We start from the raw sequence: 15,906 nt of genomic DNA on the forward strand, positions 1-15,906 counted from the left end.
ACCCTTATCAATATATAGAAATAATGGCCAAAAGAAGTATCTAGCACAAGATTAACTGAAGAAATGAGATTTTGTTTGTACATTTTTCCAATAACTTTTTAAGTTTAATGCCAGATTAATATAGGATCAACATTTTTTTCAGATTATGTCAACATGGAGATCAACATTTTACTGATTACATTCACAATTATTCTCTACTGTCTCCACAATCTTTAGTCAGAGTGTTTATTTAAAGAAAGGGAGGAGACAGTATTCTTATGACTGATTTACGCTGGTATCAGATTCTAATAATATCATCATAAATATCTAAATTTAAAAAAATCATTTATATAACTAAAATGTTTATAACATCATTATTGTTCTTTGCATTGATCTGTAAAGACAAAGAAATTAAAATTAAATGGGTTCTGGTAGACACAAACCTTGAATCTTCTTGAAAACTTTGTTGTCGTCGACCACTTGCTTGGAACACTCTTGCTCAAATTCCACAGAAGAAGCTCTAAATTAATCAAAACTAGTGTTGATTGGTGGAATTACAAGAAATATTACAAAAAAAGCTGTAGTAAAAATACATTAAACATTATATTTAACCCTTATAAGCACAGTATCCAGTTGCTTGAGTTTGAGATGGTACACGCGGAAGTCCTTGAAAAGCTGCAGATAATGCAGAAATTCCTTTCTGACAATATTCCATTAGCAGCTTCTCTACTAGGTTATTAATCATGGATAATTCCTCCTGTGCATAAAATCTCCAGAAATTTATTTCAAGACAGTCTTCATCTTCAGGTAAGGCCACTGGAAGAGTTGTTAAAGCAACTACACTTAGCTACTAATAGAAAAATAACATGAAGTAGCTACAAATTTCTCTTCAGAAGAGAAATAGCAAGGGTATACATCAAAAACTGGATCAGCATATCTTAGGTATGATCTAGGAATTACGGTTAAATTTGGTGTTTTGCCTAGCAAGCAACTCCCTTCTGAGAAGGGAACTCCCCTCAGAAATTATTATAGAAACTGAGAAAAAAAAATTTGTGGAAGAATCTACTGGGGGGAGAAAAAAAACTCCCATGATCAGAATAGGAAAGCAAAAGGAAAAGCACTACTCTCAACTTTGAACTGCTTGCTCATTGGTGCTTTTCCATGGAGTATTCCGCCTTCTGCTCTCTGAGGCCAGGCTTACCTCTCTGCTGTCTATTAAGTCTTTTCATCACCACTTTGGGTACCTCCTATTCTGAAGTCCCTAACAGCTTGTCTATGTCAAACCACTTAAACTGGAAAGTCAACAACGACCTACAGAGAACAGAGTACTCTCTCTAACACACATGTAAAACTAAAGATTCACAGCATGTGACAGCAGGGCAGAGCTGCTCCTGAAAACCTGCACAACACCTTTTGGACAGTACCTGAGCAGGATTCTCTGAGAGTACAGTAACGGAGGTAAGAGGACTCAATTCAAGAGTTTTGCGCCAGAGAATACTGGGTTCAAAAACACCCTCTTTCAGAAGAAAAAGACACACTTCACAACTTTCTATTAGTGACTAAATTTCAGAACACAGAGGGAGAGTATGAAAAAGAAACAATCTGTTCCACCACAGGTAGCAGAAAATCAAAATTTATAATCCAGTGAGCAGGTCTTCCTTCTGGAGCCTTCAGAGGTAACATTGGATCAACTCCAAATTTTTCAGGTATCAGTTTAGCAACAAATGAAAGAAAAAGCTGCTTACCACAACGATAGGCTTCTATGACATAAAACGTCTTACATAAACTATCTAAAAGTAAATGATATTGTGTTTTATTTCATGGAAAACTTGCAGAGAGGGAAAAATTAGCACTAAGCATCATACAACTATAGATTTCTATAACCAATTACATTTTAATTTACTATTTTATGTACTGTTAGCTCACTATGGCTCCTTTGCAAAGCTTTCAGTGTAAAGGGACTTTCATTTGGGTATTACTGTAACCGAGAACAAGCTTCATGTGTCTAAACTCTTGCAGAAAGAAAAGTAATAGTCAGTTAAGTTGCGCTAACAAAAGCAGTCTTTAGATAGTGAACATAATTAATTGAGATTCTGTTATTGCTGTTCCTAGTCAAGAAGGGACTGAACCAGCTGATACATGAAGAGAGGCTGGGAGAGCTGGAAATACTTAGCCTGGAGAAGGTTTGAGGGATCTTATCAGTGTGTATAAATACCTGGTGGGAGGGAGTAAAGAAGACTGTGACAGGCTCTGCTCAGTGGAGCCCAGTGACAGGATCAGAGGCAATGGGCACAAACTGAAATGCAGGAGGTTCCCTCTGAACATCAGGAAACACTTTTGTACTGTGAAACTGATCAAACACCACAACAGGCTGCTCACAGAGGATGCAGAATCTCCATCCTTGGAGATACTAAAAAACCCAGCTGCATGCAGCCCTGAGTAACCTGTTGTAGTAAACCCTGCTCTGAGCAAGGGGATGGACCAGAAACCCTCTTGAGGTCTCTTTCTATGATTCTCTAAGTTTATAAAAATTTCTGTCTTGTAACATCTGCTATTGGCAAATACAACTCACCAGAACTTGAGTAATCAAACTTTTTCCAACACTGTTCAGTAACTTCCGTGTTCAGGCAACACAGAAGTGCAATAAATTTTATACCAAGATTTTATTTGTACTAAGAGCCAGTGTACTCACAATAAAGCCAGAAACCCCAGAGAAAGACACTTTATTCCCTAGACTGTTTACTTGTGTACAGATACTGAGATGAGAATATTACCTTAAAAATAATACATATTCAAAGATTAACCATTCACCTAACCATTTGAAAAAGTTCTTAGAAATTCCCATCTTTCAGACTACAGAACAACATAATTTACTAAAACCTATTTTGAAATAATAAGTGCAGAAATTCTTTCCCAGTGCCTGAAATCTTCAACATGTGGCAATATCTGAAATAATGAATGGATAGGAAGAGGAAGGAAAATCAAAATTAAAAAGAAAAAACAGAGAGAGAAACCTCCACCGTTTGTGTTCTAACACTTACAGTATCATGAATGACACAAGGTTTTACATCACAAAAGTTTCAGTATATGCTTTTTACAAAAAAAAAAAAAAAGTAAATAAGACACTTTCACAATTTATTTAACTCTTATTATAAAATTATTCCTTGTCATTCCACAAAGTTACTGAAATACTGAAACATCCACCCAGATCTGTTACTAATTTCTCCGAACAGCAGCCTCAACACAGATATTGGTTTTTAGCAGTATAACTAATAAGATGTTAGAAGCTCTTATTAAAAAAATATTTTTTTGCTTAAGGAAGAGAAGGTAATTTGAAAATCGGCTGCACTTACTTTAGAAAATCCATAGCTGCTTCATCAATGCTTATCACACGAAGGGTGAGAACTGGGTTCTGCTTAACACTTTCTGGAAGTTTATGATCGACACTTCGGAAAGTTAGGTTAGCTCCCTGTTGGTAAAGGATACAATGAATTAGAAATAGCCGTATATTTTGTAAAATGCATTCTGCAAGACTTTCAAGAAGCGTGATTGTTAAAAGCCTTGGTATGAAATGATGAATAGATGAATAGATGAAATGATGAATAGATGTATCTGAGGTTAGTGAATCATCTTAACAGAGCATTTCTAGTACTGAATAAAAAGCTGCATGGTCCAAGATGACACATTGTCCTCTACGTAGAGGTTTGTCGAGTAAAAGGGCCAACTGTTGCCTAATCTACAGCTGAAAAACATGGGAGTACAGATTGTTGTTCCCTCAGCCAGGCTCTACTTTTCAATTTTTCTTCTCCCTTCATCCTTATGGGATCCAAAACTCACTGGATCACAAAAGAGAGTCACAGAAGGTGCCACATTGATACCACGAGAGCAAAGTTCTCTCAGACTAGAAGAAGCCCTCCACAGGTACTTTCAATAACCTAAAATAATACCTGAGATAAACAAACATCTAAAAAGTAGCCTTCCCAAAGTTCAAATCATTCCTGCAATGTTTAACTATAAAGTCATTCTTTAAAATTGCTATATTTCATTAATAAATATTGAATAAAGCCTTGTTATTAGTAGTAGAGAGCTCTATTACCCAGTATAGTCTCTCCTGAGTATTACAAACTCCCCCTCCCTCCAAGTTGGGGACAGAGGATACACCTCGTGTATTCTGCAAAATTAGAGATGCTTTTTTGGTTTGGGAGAAGAGGTAAGGGCAAAGAAAGAAAAACAGCAAACTGAAAACAAAGAATTCTGAGAAGAATAAAACAAAAAAGCAGTAGCTCCAACTGTAATATAACTGTAATATGCAGGCTGAGGTTATAAAGCCTCCAAAACTCATGTATTAGGAAGGAGACAGAGATACTGTTATTGTGGTGCAAGTGTTTCAATCATTTGGACTTTGTGAAAGATTTGTGTGTCTTAATGTCAGCACAAAAACCCAGTTTGCAGTTGTAGAGATTCACAGATAGGACATCATTCCAAAGAGCTATCAAACTCAGCAGCAGTACATTTTCTGGATGGCTTTAAGACACATCTTTATTCAGAACACATTTCCATCTGCAGGTTGCAAAGATACACATGACAATAATAAAAGAAAAAAATATCTAAAAAAAAGCTTCAACCTCCATACCATAAATTAATCTATTTCACCTTGGAAACTTATATTTTAGCCACATGTAAACAGTTAGGATTAGGCAGGTGATTAGACAAAACATTCAAAAAATTAATATTGTCTTTTTTACTTTCAATACTTCATTCAAACATGGTCGTTGCTCTAAATTTAAGATTTGCAGGAGGATATGAAGAACTCATTGAAAACACTCTGTACTTGAAAAATTGCTCAAGTATTTATAAACCAGGAACACTTAACCCAGTACAGAAGTAGAGCAGTATGGAAGATGCAATATGATTTGTAGTCACTCATCAGATTAGCTGGTAGATGAAGTCTGCCATTGTTTCAAAAACTCTCTCTAAACAGCTGGTGGTAAACATTTTCAACTTCATGTTGAAACCAATTAACCTGCAATTTCCTCATGTTTAGAAAAATATGTAATCGTTGCCTTATGTCAAAAATACCAGTAGACCTTGCAAAGATCATTAATTTTTAACAAGTACTTTGGTTTACATCTTTAGGACTCTTCTTCCCAAACTGTTTGTTTTACCTTCAAAAAGGTCTACACTGTCTGCAGTCTTGTGTCCTCTAGCGGGAAAACTACAAACTACAGCTTAATCTGAACCTAAAAATGGAATATCTAAAGTGTGGAACAACAAAATAATTAAGACTCCTGAAAAATCTTTAATTCGAAAGCATTATCAAAGACTTCCGATCTTCCCTGAAAACTATATCACAGTTTTCAACTGGATTATCTAAATGTTACTTCCAAACCACCAAGAAAAATAACTTATATTCAACAGAATGTTACTTACAATATAGAAATCACTAAGATCATAAGCTTTTCCTTTCTTTTGTCCACGCTGATGTTGATAAACTCCCTTCTGAATGAAAGGCAAGGCATTTGTTCTGTGAAATAATTAAAAACCTATATTAAAACAGTTAAATTTATTTAAGTATCTTAGATACAGTGGAAGATGTTTTCTAAAACCTTTTTAAAAAGTAATTTATCCTACCTATTCTTTCCAAACTGTCGAAATTCATACACAGTAAGGGATCTGTCACATGCAAAAAAAAATCCCATCAACTCTCTACAGGCATCACGACCATTTCTGGGAAGAAAATTGAAAAGCACCTTTATGGTTTTGCACCTGTACAAATCCAATTCAACCCAAACAAAAATAACATTTCTATTTTGGAATATTCATTCTATTTCAAATGTTGCATATTGTACAATCTTTGTCTTTGAAGAGGTATCTGGCCATTCTCTCTAAACGGAATTCAACTTCTGGATTTGGACCCGTACTTTTCTGCAATATTCTATTCTCCATAATGTTAAAAACACCTTCCAAGGCTTCATGTTTTGGTACACCAATGTAATTTTCACTCATTAACTAAAGGATTGCTTCTACCAGGACTACTGCATTCGTTATGGTGTATGAATCTATGTGGCTGAATCCTCAGCTATGTCTAACAAGTAAACAGCTCACTGCTTCAGGAAAGTGCCACCTTCTGAGCTGAAGAATATGTTCATGTCACCACTACTCAAATTCAGAACAGGTTCAAAGATGCCCTAAAAATGCAAGTTTAACACATAAGGAGCTACAAACGAGACACTAAGTCATCCTTCCCATCCACAGTGGTTGTTGCCATGAGCTAAAACACGGATAATTTTTAATCAACTGAGGTGTAATGGCTAAGAGCACTATTTTACACAGCCCCTGTGGTAACTGTCCTCCACGGACCTATGGGTATGATGGTAAAGTAACATTCCTGATGTATCTTAACACTGTGCAATAGGACTGTGAAGCCACCATCCAACAGCCATGTCAAAACCTGTATTATACATGTATGCATATATATATCCACACAGCACATATTTCGTTCTAAACATAGGGAACAGAAATGTCCAATGCCACTAACTATTTCAAGAAGGTAAAGATCATCATTAATAAATTCATAGAACTGAAAAGCTTCACAAAATTAGCGATTACCTCGATATAATTCTACAATCAAAGCGTAGCTTGTTAGAAAGCATATTTTCAGTTAATCCTGATTTGGTCCTTATTCTGTGAAAACAATGCAGCACGTTAATGATACCTATATGCTCACAGAGAAATGTTACATAAAAATCAACTGCTTCAAAACAGCAAAAAAATATCAAATACGGTATCCTTGGCAACTGGCTGAGGAGATGATCCCTTATAGTTGAGTTAAAAAGCAACTCAGAGTTGTAATGTGGAAGGTGTTCTGTAATTACATAATATGAGAGTACATTCGCAGAAGGCTTATATATGAATGGGATATTTTGTTTACATCCTTATATCAAGAATTAAACCTCTGCCACTTATCTTACATTCACCAATCAATGTGTTTTCTTGCAAAAATACCCAAGATAGGGCTTCTTTACCCACCTAGATATTTCATAGTGGCCCATATTACTGGTTCCAGAAATTAAGATTTGTCCCTGTGGTGTGTGTAAGAGATCGAGACTGGTTTTGTTGCCCCTTTCTTTTTTTTTTGTAAGAATACAAAGATGAAATTTGTTGAGAAAGACTTTAGAGAAGGATGTTAAAATGCACAAAGCAGAGATGTTTGCCTGCATGTTGAGAAAGAATAACAGAACAAAACTCAGACCTGCAGATTCATTTCATTCTATAGATCACAGCATTTTCTCAGTTTTTCTTACACACTTGGAGTTACTACTTCAATGCTAACAGGCCAGGAATGACATTTAAACACCAATGTGGTTAATTATTGCAGCAGAAATCAAAACATGAAAGAAAAGTATGATTATATTGTGAAGATCTACATTAGCATTTGCAGATGCATATTTATGTGATTTTATGCACCTCAGGATAGGAATCTCTAAACGGATATGACAAGATTTCAAGAATTCAATAGCTCAGTAAAGGCTGGTAAAACCCTGTGATGAACAATATCAATATAAGCTCAAGAATGTTCTCACAGCTTTTATAAACTCTATGAATCATTCATTATACACAGAGATCCACATAAAAAGGTCCCACTGGGCAATTATAAGCATTGTGAGGCTACATGAAGCTGGTGGAGGATTCAAGCCACAAATAAAACATCTGGAAAGGCAAACAGATTTTGCAGGGCCCAAAATAATAAAAAATACAGCAGAAAATGTATTTCTTAAAAAAAAAAAAAAAAAAAGACCACTAGAGAAAACTTACTTCGTTTCATGCAGAGTTCTTTTTCTAAAACGCATTGGTGCTGTCCCAAGTCTCAGAAGTCCATGAGCCTCCTTATAAACATCATCACGCATGGATTGCTCCGGGTCACTTATAACAGCTCTGGCCACAAAGAGCAGAGAGAAGCCCTCTGACTATTAGTATGTTTGAATTTCAGATCTTACATATTCTTACTCAGGAAAGAAAACACTCAAGAGTAACACAACAATAAAATCTTGGAGTTATCCATTAAGCTTGCATAAAACTGTGGGCTTATGTTTTTGTTTTTAAAAATCCTGAAGTCAACTACTCAAAATCAAATACATGCAAAAATATTCCAGCAGTGCACTACTATGTAGTAACTTTGTATATACATATGTATTATTCAAAGTATATTTGATATATCTATATACATTATATATAGATATAGATACATGTTATATCTATATATCAAATAAATCTTCGGAAATGGTTCATAATCAGAAGGAAAAATAATTTGGCATGGCTAATATAGTTTTATTAACTTTATTAACACATCAAAACACCTTTGTATTTCCTTTAATAGTTTTTTTTCATGCAACAGTTTTGAACTAATCTTCCCCAATTAATATCCTGCTCTCTGATACCAATTTGTTTGGCAGTACTGGCGCAGATGTATTTGGAACATAGAGAGATTTTTTTAAATTAGAAGTTCATCCTGATGCAGCTGCAGCACTACTGAATATTGTTTTGACATTGTCAACAGAAGGTTATAGTTGGAGAAGGAATACATGGAAAAAATAAGGCAAAGTAGCTGAAGGACGTTAAGCACAGAATAAGCATCCATGATCCAAGATGCACAAACCTGTATGTTTAATCCAGCATTAGTAGGATTCAAACACTTCAACACAACCAGCACATTTTTAAGATAGTTTCTGTAATCACCTGCTTTACTTACGCTTTCGTAAAGGTATGACATGGGACAAGTATTTCTTTGAAAACTGGGGATTTCTGCACTGAACACTCCGTATTTTTAATCCTGCTACAATGACACTTGGAATTCAACATTGTGTTTCAGTACAATCTTGTTTCCTTCATGCGATTTTTCTGATATCTTTTAAATAGTGTGTAAAAGCATTAATAGACTTTTCAACAATACAGGTCATTTAAACTGAAGTTGGAACGAAAACCAAGAAGAAATAAAATGGTGAAGTGCAACAACATTTCACCCTCAAAGTCTTAAGATCTGATGGGCTATAATATGAGTAGAGATGACTGCAGAGATTGTAAATGAAGTACAGAATGCAACATACTGTAGAGCTACCCACAGATGTTTGGCAAGCATAAGGTAACATGAAACTATATTAAACTAGGTTACACCATCCTATGCTGCCATAACCAGACAACTAGTTAAAAATGAGAAAAAGTATACATGAATAATAATAAGGAAAAATGTTTTTACTATACTGATCTTTACCTGTAAGTTACTTTTGTTCCCCCTTAACATAAAAAGAGATCTTTCTACATTGCTTCTATACCTTCTTAGACCTAGAGAGACAGCCATGAAGTTAGAACAGCCTTCCTGTACAACCTTGATCAACTTGATTCATCACTGTGCCTTTTCTTCCTACCTGTCCAACATTTGTATGAGACTCCTTTACTCCAGAGGGATGCTGTGTCAATATTAATAAAGGAATATTAATAAAACTAAGATTGTCAGAAAATAAAATAAATACTGAAGAAGTGTAATTTGTAACAGCAGGTATCCATATATTTTGCTGAGGTGCAAGAGGGTTATTTCTGAGAGCTAGTGCTATTGGAAAGCCCTTAATTAGGTCCAAGTATGAAATTCAAAATTATTCTCAGAAAAAAAAAAAAAAATGACCGTACACCTAGCACTTTAAACTGATCTTTTAATTTAAATTAAAAAGATTTTTCACTTAAAAAATGTTTGCAAATAATAATAACACCACATAAGACTGCACAAGAGTTGGAATGAGAGGATCCAAAACATATCCTAGGCAAGAAGAGCCACACACTCGCAGATCTGAATTCTTCTGTAGGGAAAAGTGAAATTTTACATTATAAATTCATTTACCTGGATAACTGATCCACCATCACTTGTTCTACTACAGCCTGTTTTCTCCTCTCTGCAGCAACATCCTCCTGCAATGAAAAACTGACTCAAAGCAAATTAAACATATAACACCTGACTGTTCAAATAATAAATTGCCCCTTAAGAAAACACTCAGAGGTCACAATCTTACCTATGTCACAATTAATCTTTTTTTTCCTCCATCTTTTTGAAGAGAGTTCTGTTTGCATAACAAATAGACAAATAATATACTCTGCTACACACTCAAATTGTCTATGCATATTAGTTGTCAATAAATATGATAATTCTAGTATTTCTGTTGACAGAGAGCATCCTTATCTCTGCATTGTTTCCAATAAATTCTGTAAGTACAATAGAGCCTGAGGAAACTCACACTATTTCAAGTTTCATGGCTGACACAGATTCCAACTCAAGAGAATGAAACTTTACCTCCAGCAATACTTAGTCAAAAAAATTATTTTAAGACTTAGTCTCAACGCCCAATTATTATTTGCTGCATGCCACAATAATTTTCTGCTGAGACAGACCAATCTGAGAAACCCTTCAGGAAAGATCATCCTAAGGGGGAAGGGGATTTAAGATGATCTTCTTATTCTTTTTATGAAAATAACTCTGAACTATAACTTTGTGCCATTCACTGTAAAGTGCTCAGGTGTTGACCATCATTTGTTTCCTAGAAAGAGAAACCAAAGCACAAGAAGATGTCCAGGACAACCTGGAGGCCACTGGCAACAACCAGGCCCCAGCACCTCTCTTTGTTTTATCTTCCAGATTTCTGAACTTTTTCACTGCACTGAAAATTGTCTTTTTTTCCCAAAAAAAATAATTTTTATATATGAGAAATCAGAGATTATTGTTACTGAGGGAGTTTATGCAACCTTTTTGATAACTCTGTATGTATTCTAAAACTGAAGAATTAAGATATTTTTCTGATTGGTTATTTTTCCCACACAATTCTTGTGTGCAAACCAAATTCTAGATAGATCAAGCTTTCCCATGGCTGAAGAAGAAACGAAAGTTGTTCCCAGACACCAGGTAACTGTAAGGGATAATCCCTAATTCCACAGAGATGTTATGGGTATAATTCATAACCTTCAAGTAAATAGTGATTGGCACTAGCGCGCCCCCCCCGCCCCCCCCAAAAAAAAAATCAAACAAACAACAACAAATAAAAACACCACAAAAACCAAACCATACAACCAAAAAAACACAAATAAATAATGTAACATCAGACTAGTTGGTGTTTATTTCGAATGAATTTTAAGCCTTAAAAGATTTCTGAATTACAGGAGACACAGGGCTTTTCAGTTCGCTTTCATATTTTGTTTTTCACCTATGAGAACTACAGATGCTTTATTCCGAATTACTGAATCTTTGCCCTTAACCATCACAATAGATGTATCAAAAAGCATTATGTAAAGGAGGACACACTGATAATACAGAGCAGTGTTTGTTAAAACACAACATATTCCTTGGACCCTGTCATACAGAGCCAAACTAGCCAGCATGCTGGAAAGAACCTGACTGTAAAAAAAAAAAAAAAAAAAGAAAAAAAAGTTACACGTTGAATTTGAGTTGAATACTAGGTCACTAAATTTATTCTTCCATGGAACATCTTCCATTCAGCTCTTGGACAAAAGCTTTACTACAAATTCACAAAATCGCTGATGCAAACATTGAATGTGCAGCAGCTCTCACTACTTAAAAAGTAGTAACTTTGTTCACAAAATACGATTATTCAGAGAAAACTAATCTTTTTTTCCAAAACCCCTTATTTTATTAGATACAGCATCTATTGGCAATCACACATGTACTATAACCTGTCTTGAATAAGGGAACTTTCATTCCAGACTATAGAAAAATAGAGAGATATTCTGTTTTAACATTAGAGTTTTTTGTAGTGATTACAACAAAAGAAAATTGTTACATTGTGTATTCTTAAGCAAATTTTTAAAAGCCTTAAAATCAAATGCCTGCAATTGAGGCAATGTATGCCAAATGGAATTAATATGTATACGTAGTTACTACTTCTGATTCTTTTGCACCATTTCTAGCACTATCAGAAGCTTGAACCTGAGAGAATCCAAGAAATACTCCTAGAAAGAAACGGCCAGCCCGTGCAACCATGAGTGCTAATCAATAACAAAAGTGCTTCTAAAGGTCTCTGTGACACCTTGCTCACTGCTGGCTTCCTTTTAAAGCACGCCAGCTGCAGTGTACCTGTTATTTTGTGGTCCTGCACTGCTCCCTTCCTCACTGTTCTCAGCTTATTTCTTTTAGCATTGTGTAGTTACTCTAATGATACTTCAAAACGTTTTTTTCCATTGTCTTCACCCTATACCGTAGATTTTTAAACTTATCCTAAAAATAACAAACAGAAAGTTCTTCAAGTTCTTCACAAAATACGTTCTTAAAAGATTTTCTTATCATGAAAATGAATAGTGACCTCAGTAGTACAACATCCATATTCACTTTGACAAGACTAGAAATCAAATAAATGTTTGCAATGATGCAAAATTCAGTGCACAGTGATGAGCAAACAAAATGAATTAAAATTATTGCTTACTTTTACAATCTCATAAAATTTATCATGGCTTAGTATTCCATGAAAAAGTTAGATTGCTAACTCTGCTCAACCATGCCTTCAAAAACCAGTTTTGCAAGCAATCATTCTGTACGTGCAAATCCTTAACCATGCAATAGCTAATCTCAAGATTCTCCATAATTGTAAATAATCCTAAATTCAAGGTTTAGCCTTAGATGGGCAAGACTTCTATTGTTCAGTCCTAACAAGAGTAAAAATCATGTCTACTTAAGAAATTAAAGAATCATATTTGGTACGTCCATATAAGGGAAGTGAGGCCATACTTGTTTCCAGTTTTCAGGTTTCCCTCCTTCCCAAGATCAACAGGGATGAAGGGAATCTGGAAAAGATCTCACAGAGGATCAGAGTCAAAGCAACTGAAAAGAGCTTGGGTTTGTTTAGTTTGCAGAAGTAACAGCTACAGGGCATTCTGAAAACATCCTACAGCCAAATGGAAGTTGCAAAGGAAACAGAACCAAATTTTTTTTGACAGTGGCCAACAGTATAACAGGAGGCCAAGGTTACAACCTGAGCCTTGGGAGGCTTGGTATGGGTAATAGGAAGAACTTCTTCACAAGGAGAGTAGTATATCACAGGAAGGTGTTGCCTAGAGATGCTGTAGAAGCTTCATCCTTGGAGCTTGAAGACTCAGTCAAACACAGGTCTGACCTGATCTAATACCAGCATCAGAGACCATGCAGCTTACAAAACCAGTTCTCATCACATACTCCAGTTCAGGAGATAACGAGGGAAACCAGCCTGTTTATCCTAGAAGTGAGTAAGGAAGAGCTGACGGAACCATAGAATCCATGGATCATAGAACACAGGCTCAGGTACAAGTTACAGACTGGAGGATATGTAACACTATACTCAGGTTCACTCAACTCACTCGGTTAATCTTAGTTTTATGCATATATTTGTTGTTAATTCATAATTTGTATTCTCATTTATATACATTACTACATAAAATACAAGCATCACAAATAAGATTTAAAAAAATGCTCACTGGATTGCTCAGTTCAGATTGCATGGAAACAAACATTTAAACTCCCATGATTCCAATGGGTGCAATTAAATACTAGAACCAAATCACCGAAGGCCTAACTTCTGTTGAACATCTGGGAAGTCATTCTGCAAGTCTAGACAGTTAACAGCATAATACCAGCCAAAATACTTACAGCTTCTGATTTCATTATGTTGTGCTGCATATTATATGGCTTGCTTGTGTAGCACTGTTGCAGGAGAGCTTTCTCATCAAGAGCTGTAAGATCATCATTATGTCCATCTTCAAGCTGGGCACCCTACACAAAAATACACTCTTTTCATAAATCAAATTTAATTAATTATAAGAAAAATAAACAAACGAAGCTGCACACATTTTCCTCGATTTACTTAAAAGCATTTTCCTTTCTTCTTTATTTTAAAGTATCTACTTCTATTAATACTTCATGCTATTTAGAAAAGTATTTCTTTAAACCTAGCTTTCAACAGAAACTGAACTTAAAAATCTTGCTATCTTGTATTTCCTTGTAACTTGAACAATTACCAGCTTTCAACCATATTGAAATAAAATCTCAAAAGTACTATGTTCCTACAAGCTTTGTGAAATATCAGCAGTTAGTCAGAGAAGGCAGACTGTTAGTACCTCTCTGAAGAAGACAAGAGCTCATCATTTCTCTGTTCTGCTGAAAAACAGCCAAGAGAAAGCAGCAGATTTGCCATTATGCATATAGCTCAAATTTCACCATTGCAGAGACGCTGCTTTTTGACCAGCAAATAAGTTAAGTACAGTCTAGACAGGGAAAAGCCAAAGCATACTGCTGAACTGGTCTAACAGACTTGTAAGTCAGTCTGAGAGTACTACAGAAATATCTCCTACATGGAGGGTATAAAGAAAACTGATGAAGAGGACTACGTTTACAGAAGTCAGGAAAGAAGGACCATGGGAAAAAAAAACAAGAGTAGGTTTTGTTAGCTACGCTCCTCTAAGAGCAGCTTCTTTTCAGAGAAGAAAAGCTATCGCACGTTCCACTAATCAGATAAAATAATAAGTATCTTGAAATCTAAAGAGTTTTTGATGTATTAATTTAATGAGGTAGTGACACTATCTAACACAGAAAATTGTTCTACTAGACATTATATTAAGATCTCTCCTAAGAACTGACACACATGGCTTCTAATACTTCGCAAGTAACCTTCTGGAACCCAAAATCACCAGCATAAGCCAGTCCTGCTTTTTGTCTCCCAGTATACTCTTGCCACCTATCTCTTCAGTTTCAGATTAATTTGTCTGCTCCTGCAAATACCCTTTTGATGGCCTTGCAGTACAGCATAGAAAGGAATCAGTCCTTGGAAAACAAAATGACATGATGGCGTCAGACTGGTACATAAGAGCAGAATCATTAAAAAAAAAAACAAAAGTAATACAACAACAAATCTCCAGAACTGACACCACACATAAGCTTTACAAAATAACAGAATTATTTTTTTCACTCAACTCTTTTGCTCACAGAATGTTTTCTTAAAAGTACTTGCAGGTTCTCCAAGTTTTATCTGAACACTAGAAGTGTGACTATAAGAGAACAAAGTCCCTTTAAAACTATCAACATGTTTAAAACAATAAATATGTGAAACATAATCTTTGACTTATGTAAGCCGTTCCCTTTTCATTCTACTGAACATTAAGCAAGTAAAACCTGTAATCTCATTGTTATTCATCACAAACCTTTCCTCTGAAAAGCAATGAGCACAATATGTTCCCTCAACATCTGCATACTTAACTTTTCATTAAGATTCTTAAATGGTCACCTACCCTCAGCACAGTCTGGCATTCAACCAGACCTCACAGCTGTTGCTTACTTTTTTTTCCTGTTCTCTTACACCTAAAACAAAGTACCCTGCTCTGGGCAGCCAGCTTTCTCCACTATCTCTTCCAGAACAAAAGGAAAATTGCTTTTTTTTCCACCCCTTTGTTTTCCAGTTTCTCTCCACTGATCTTCCCTTGTTTGCATCTTAGTTTTAATTTAAAAACACAAAAGAAACTTGGCGAAATTAATGGAGCTTACAGTCCAACTTTGCAGACCAATTGTACTGGATCTCACACAACGTCAAAGAAAAGAGTACAGATAACATCTTTCATTATTTTAACCCCCATATTCCCTTCCATTTTCAGTGTTAACAGTTCTCTAAGGTACAGATTACATCTTTCGCTTCTTCTTTTTAAGTCCTATATACAATCATAATTGAATAGAATAATAATTAATATACTTCTATATTTAAAAAATAAAAGAGCTTGAATGCATTTTTATATTTGGTAATAACATTTTACCAAGATCTTCCCGCTGTCTCTCATCTTCTTAGGCTGCAAACTCTTCCCTATCAAACATGCTATCAACCTTCTCTATCAATCAGGGGGAGACTATTGATGAAGCCTTGT

At 35.3% G+C, this 15,906-nt stretch overlaps 1 protein-coding gene across 6 annotated transcripts in view; it reads right to left on the reverse strand.

Annotated features, from left to right (window-relative positions):
- The window catches only part of CAPS2 (calcyphosine 2), a 35,441-nt gene that overhangs the window by 5,402 nt on the left and 14,133 nt on the right, over positions 1-15,906 (reverse strand). For all 6 annotated transcript variants that reach the window (XM_065040718.1, XM_065040736.1, XM_005510235.4 and 3 more), the window contains 8 exons: positions 13,649-13,771; positions 9,869-9,936; positions 7,795-7,914; positions 6,589-6,663; positions 5,611-5,706; positions 5,410-5,503; positions 3,333-3,448; positions 423-499 (listed from right to left, as the gene is read on the reverse strand). In XM_065040718.1, coding sequence (XP_064896790.1) covers positions 423-499; positions 3,333-3,448; positions 5,410-5,503; positions 5,611-5,706; positions 6,589-6,663; positions 7,795-7,914; positions 9,869-9,936; positions 13,649-13,771 — 769 coding nt within the window. The remainder of the gene's footprint in view (positions 1-422; positions 500-3,332; positions 3,449-5,409; positions 5,504-5,610; positions 5,707-6,588; positions 6,664-7,794; positions 7,915-9,868; positions 9,937-13,648; positions 13,772-15,906) is intronic.

The sequence above is a fragment of the Columba livia genome, chromosome 1 (genome assembly GCF_036013475.1).
Source record: "Columba livia isolate bColLiv1 breed racing homer chromosome 1, bColLiv1.pat.W.v2, whole genome shotgun sequence".
Lineage (NCBI taxonomy): Eukaryota > Metazoa > Chordata > Aves > Columbiformes > Columbidae > Columba > Columba livia.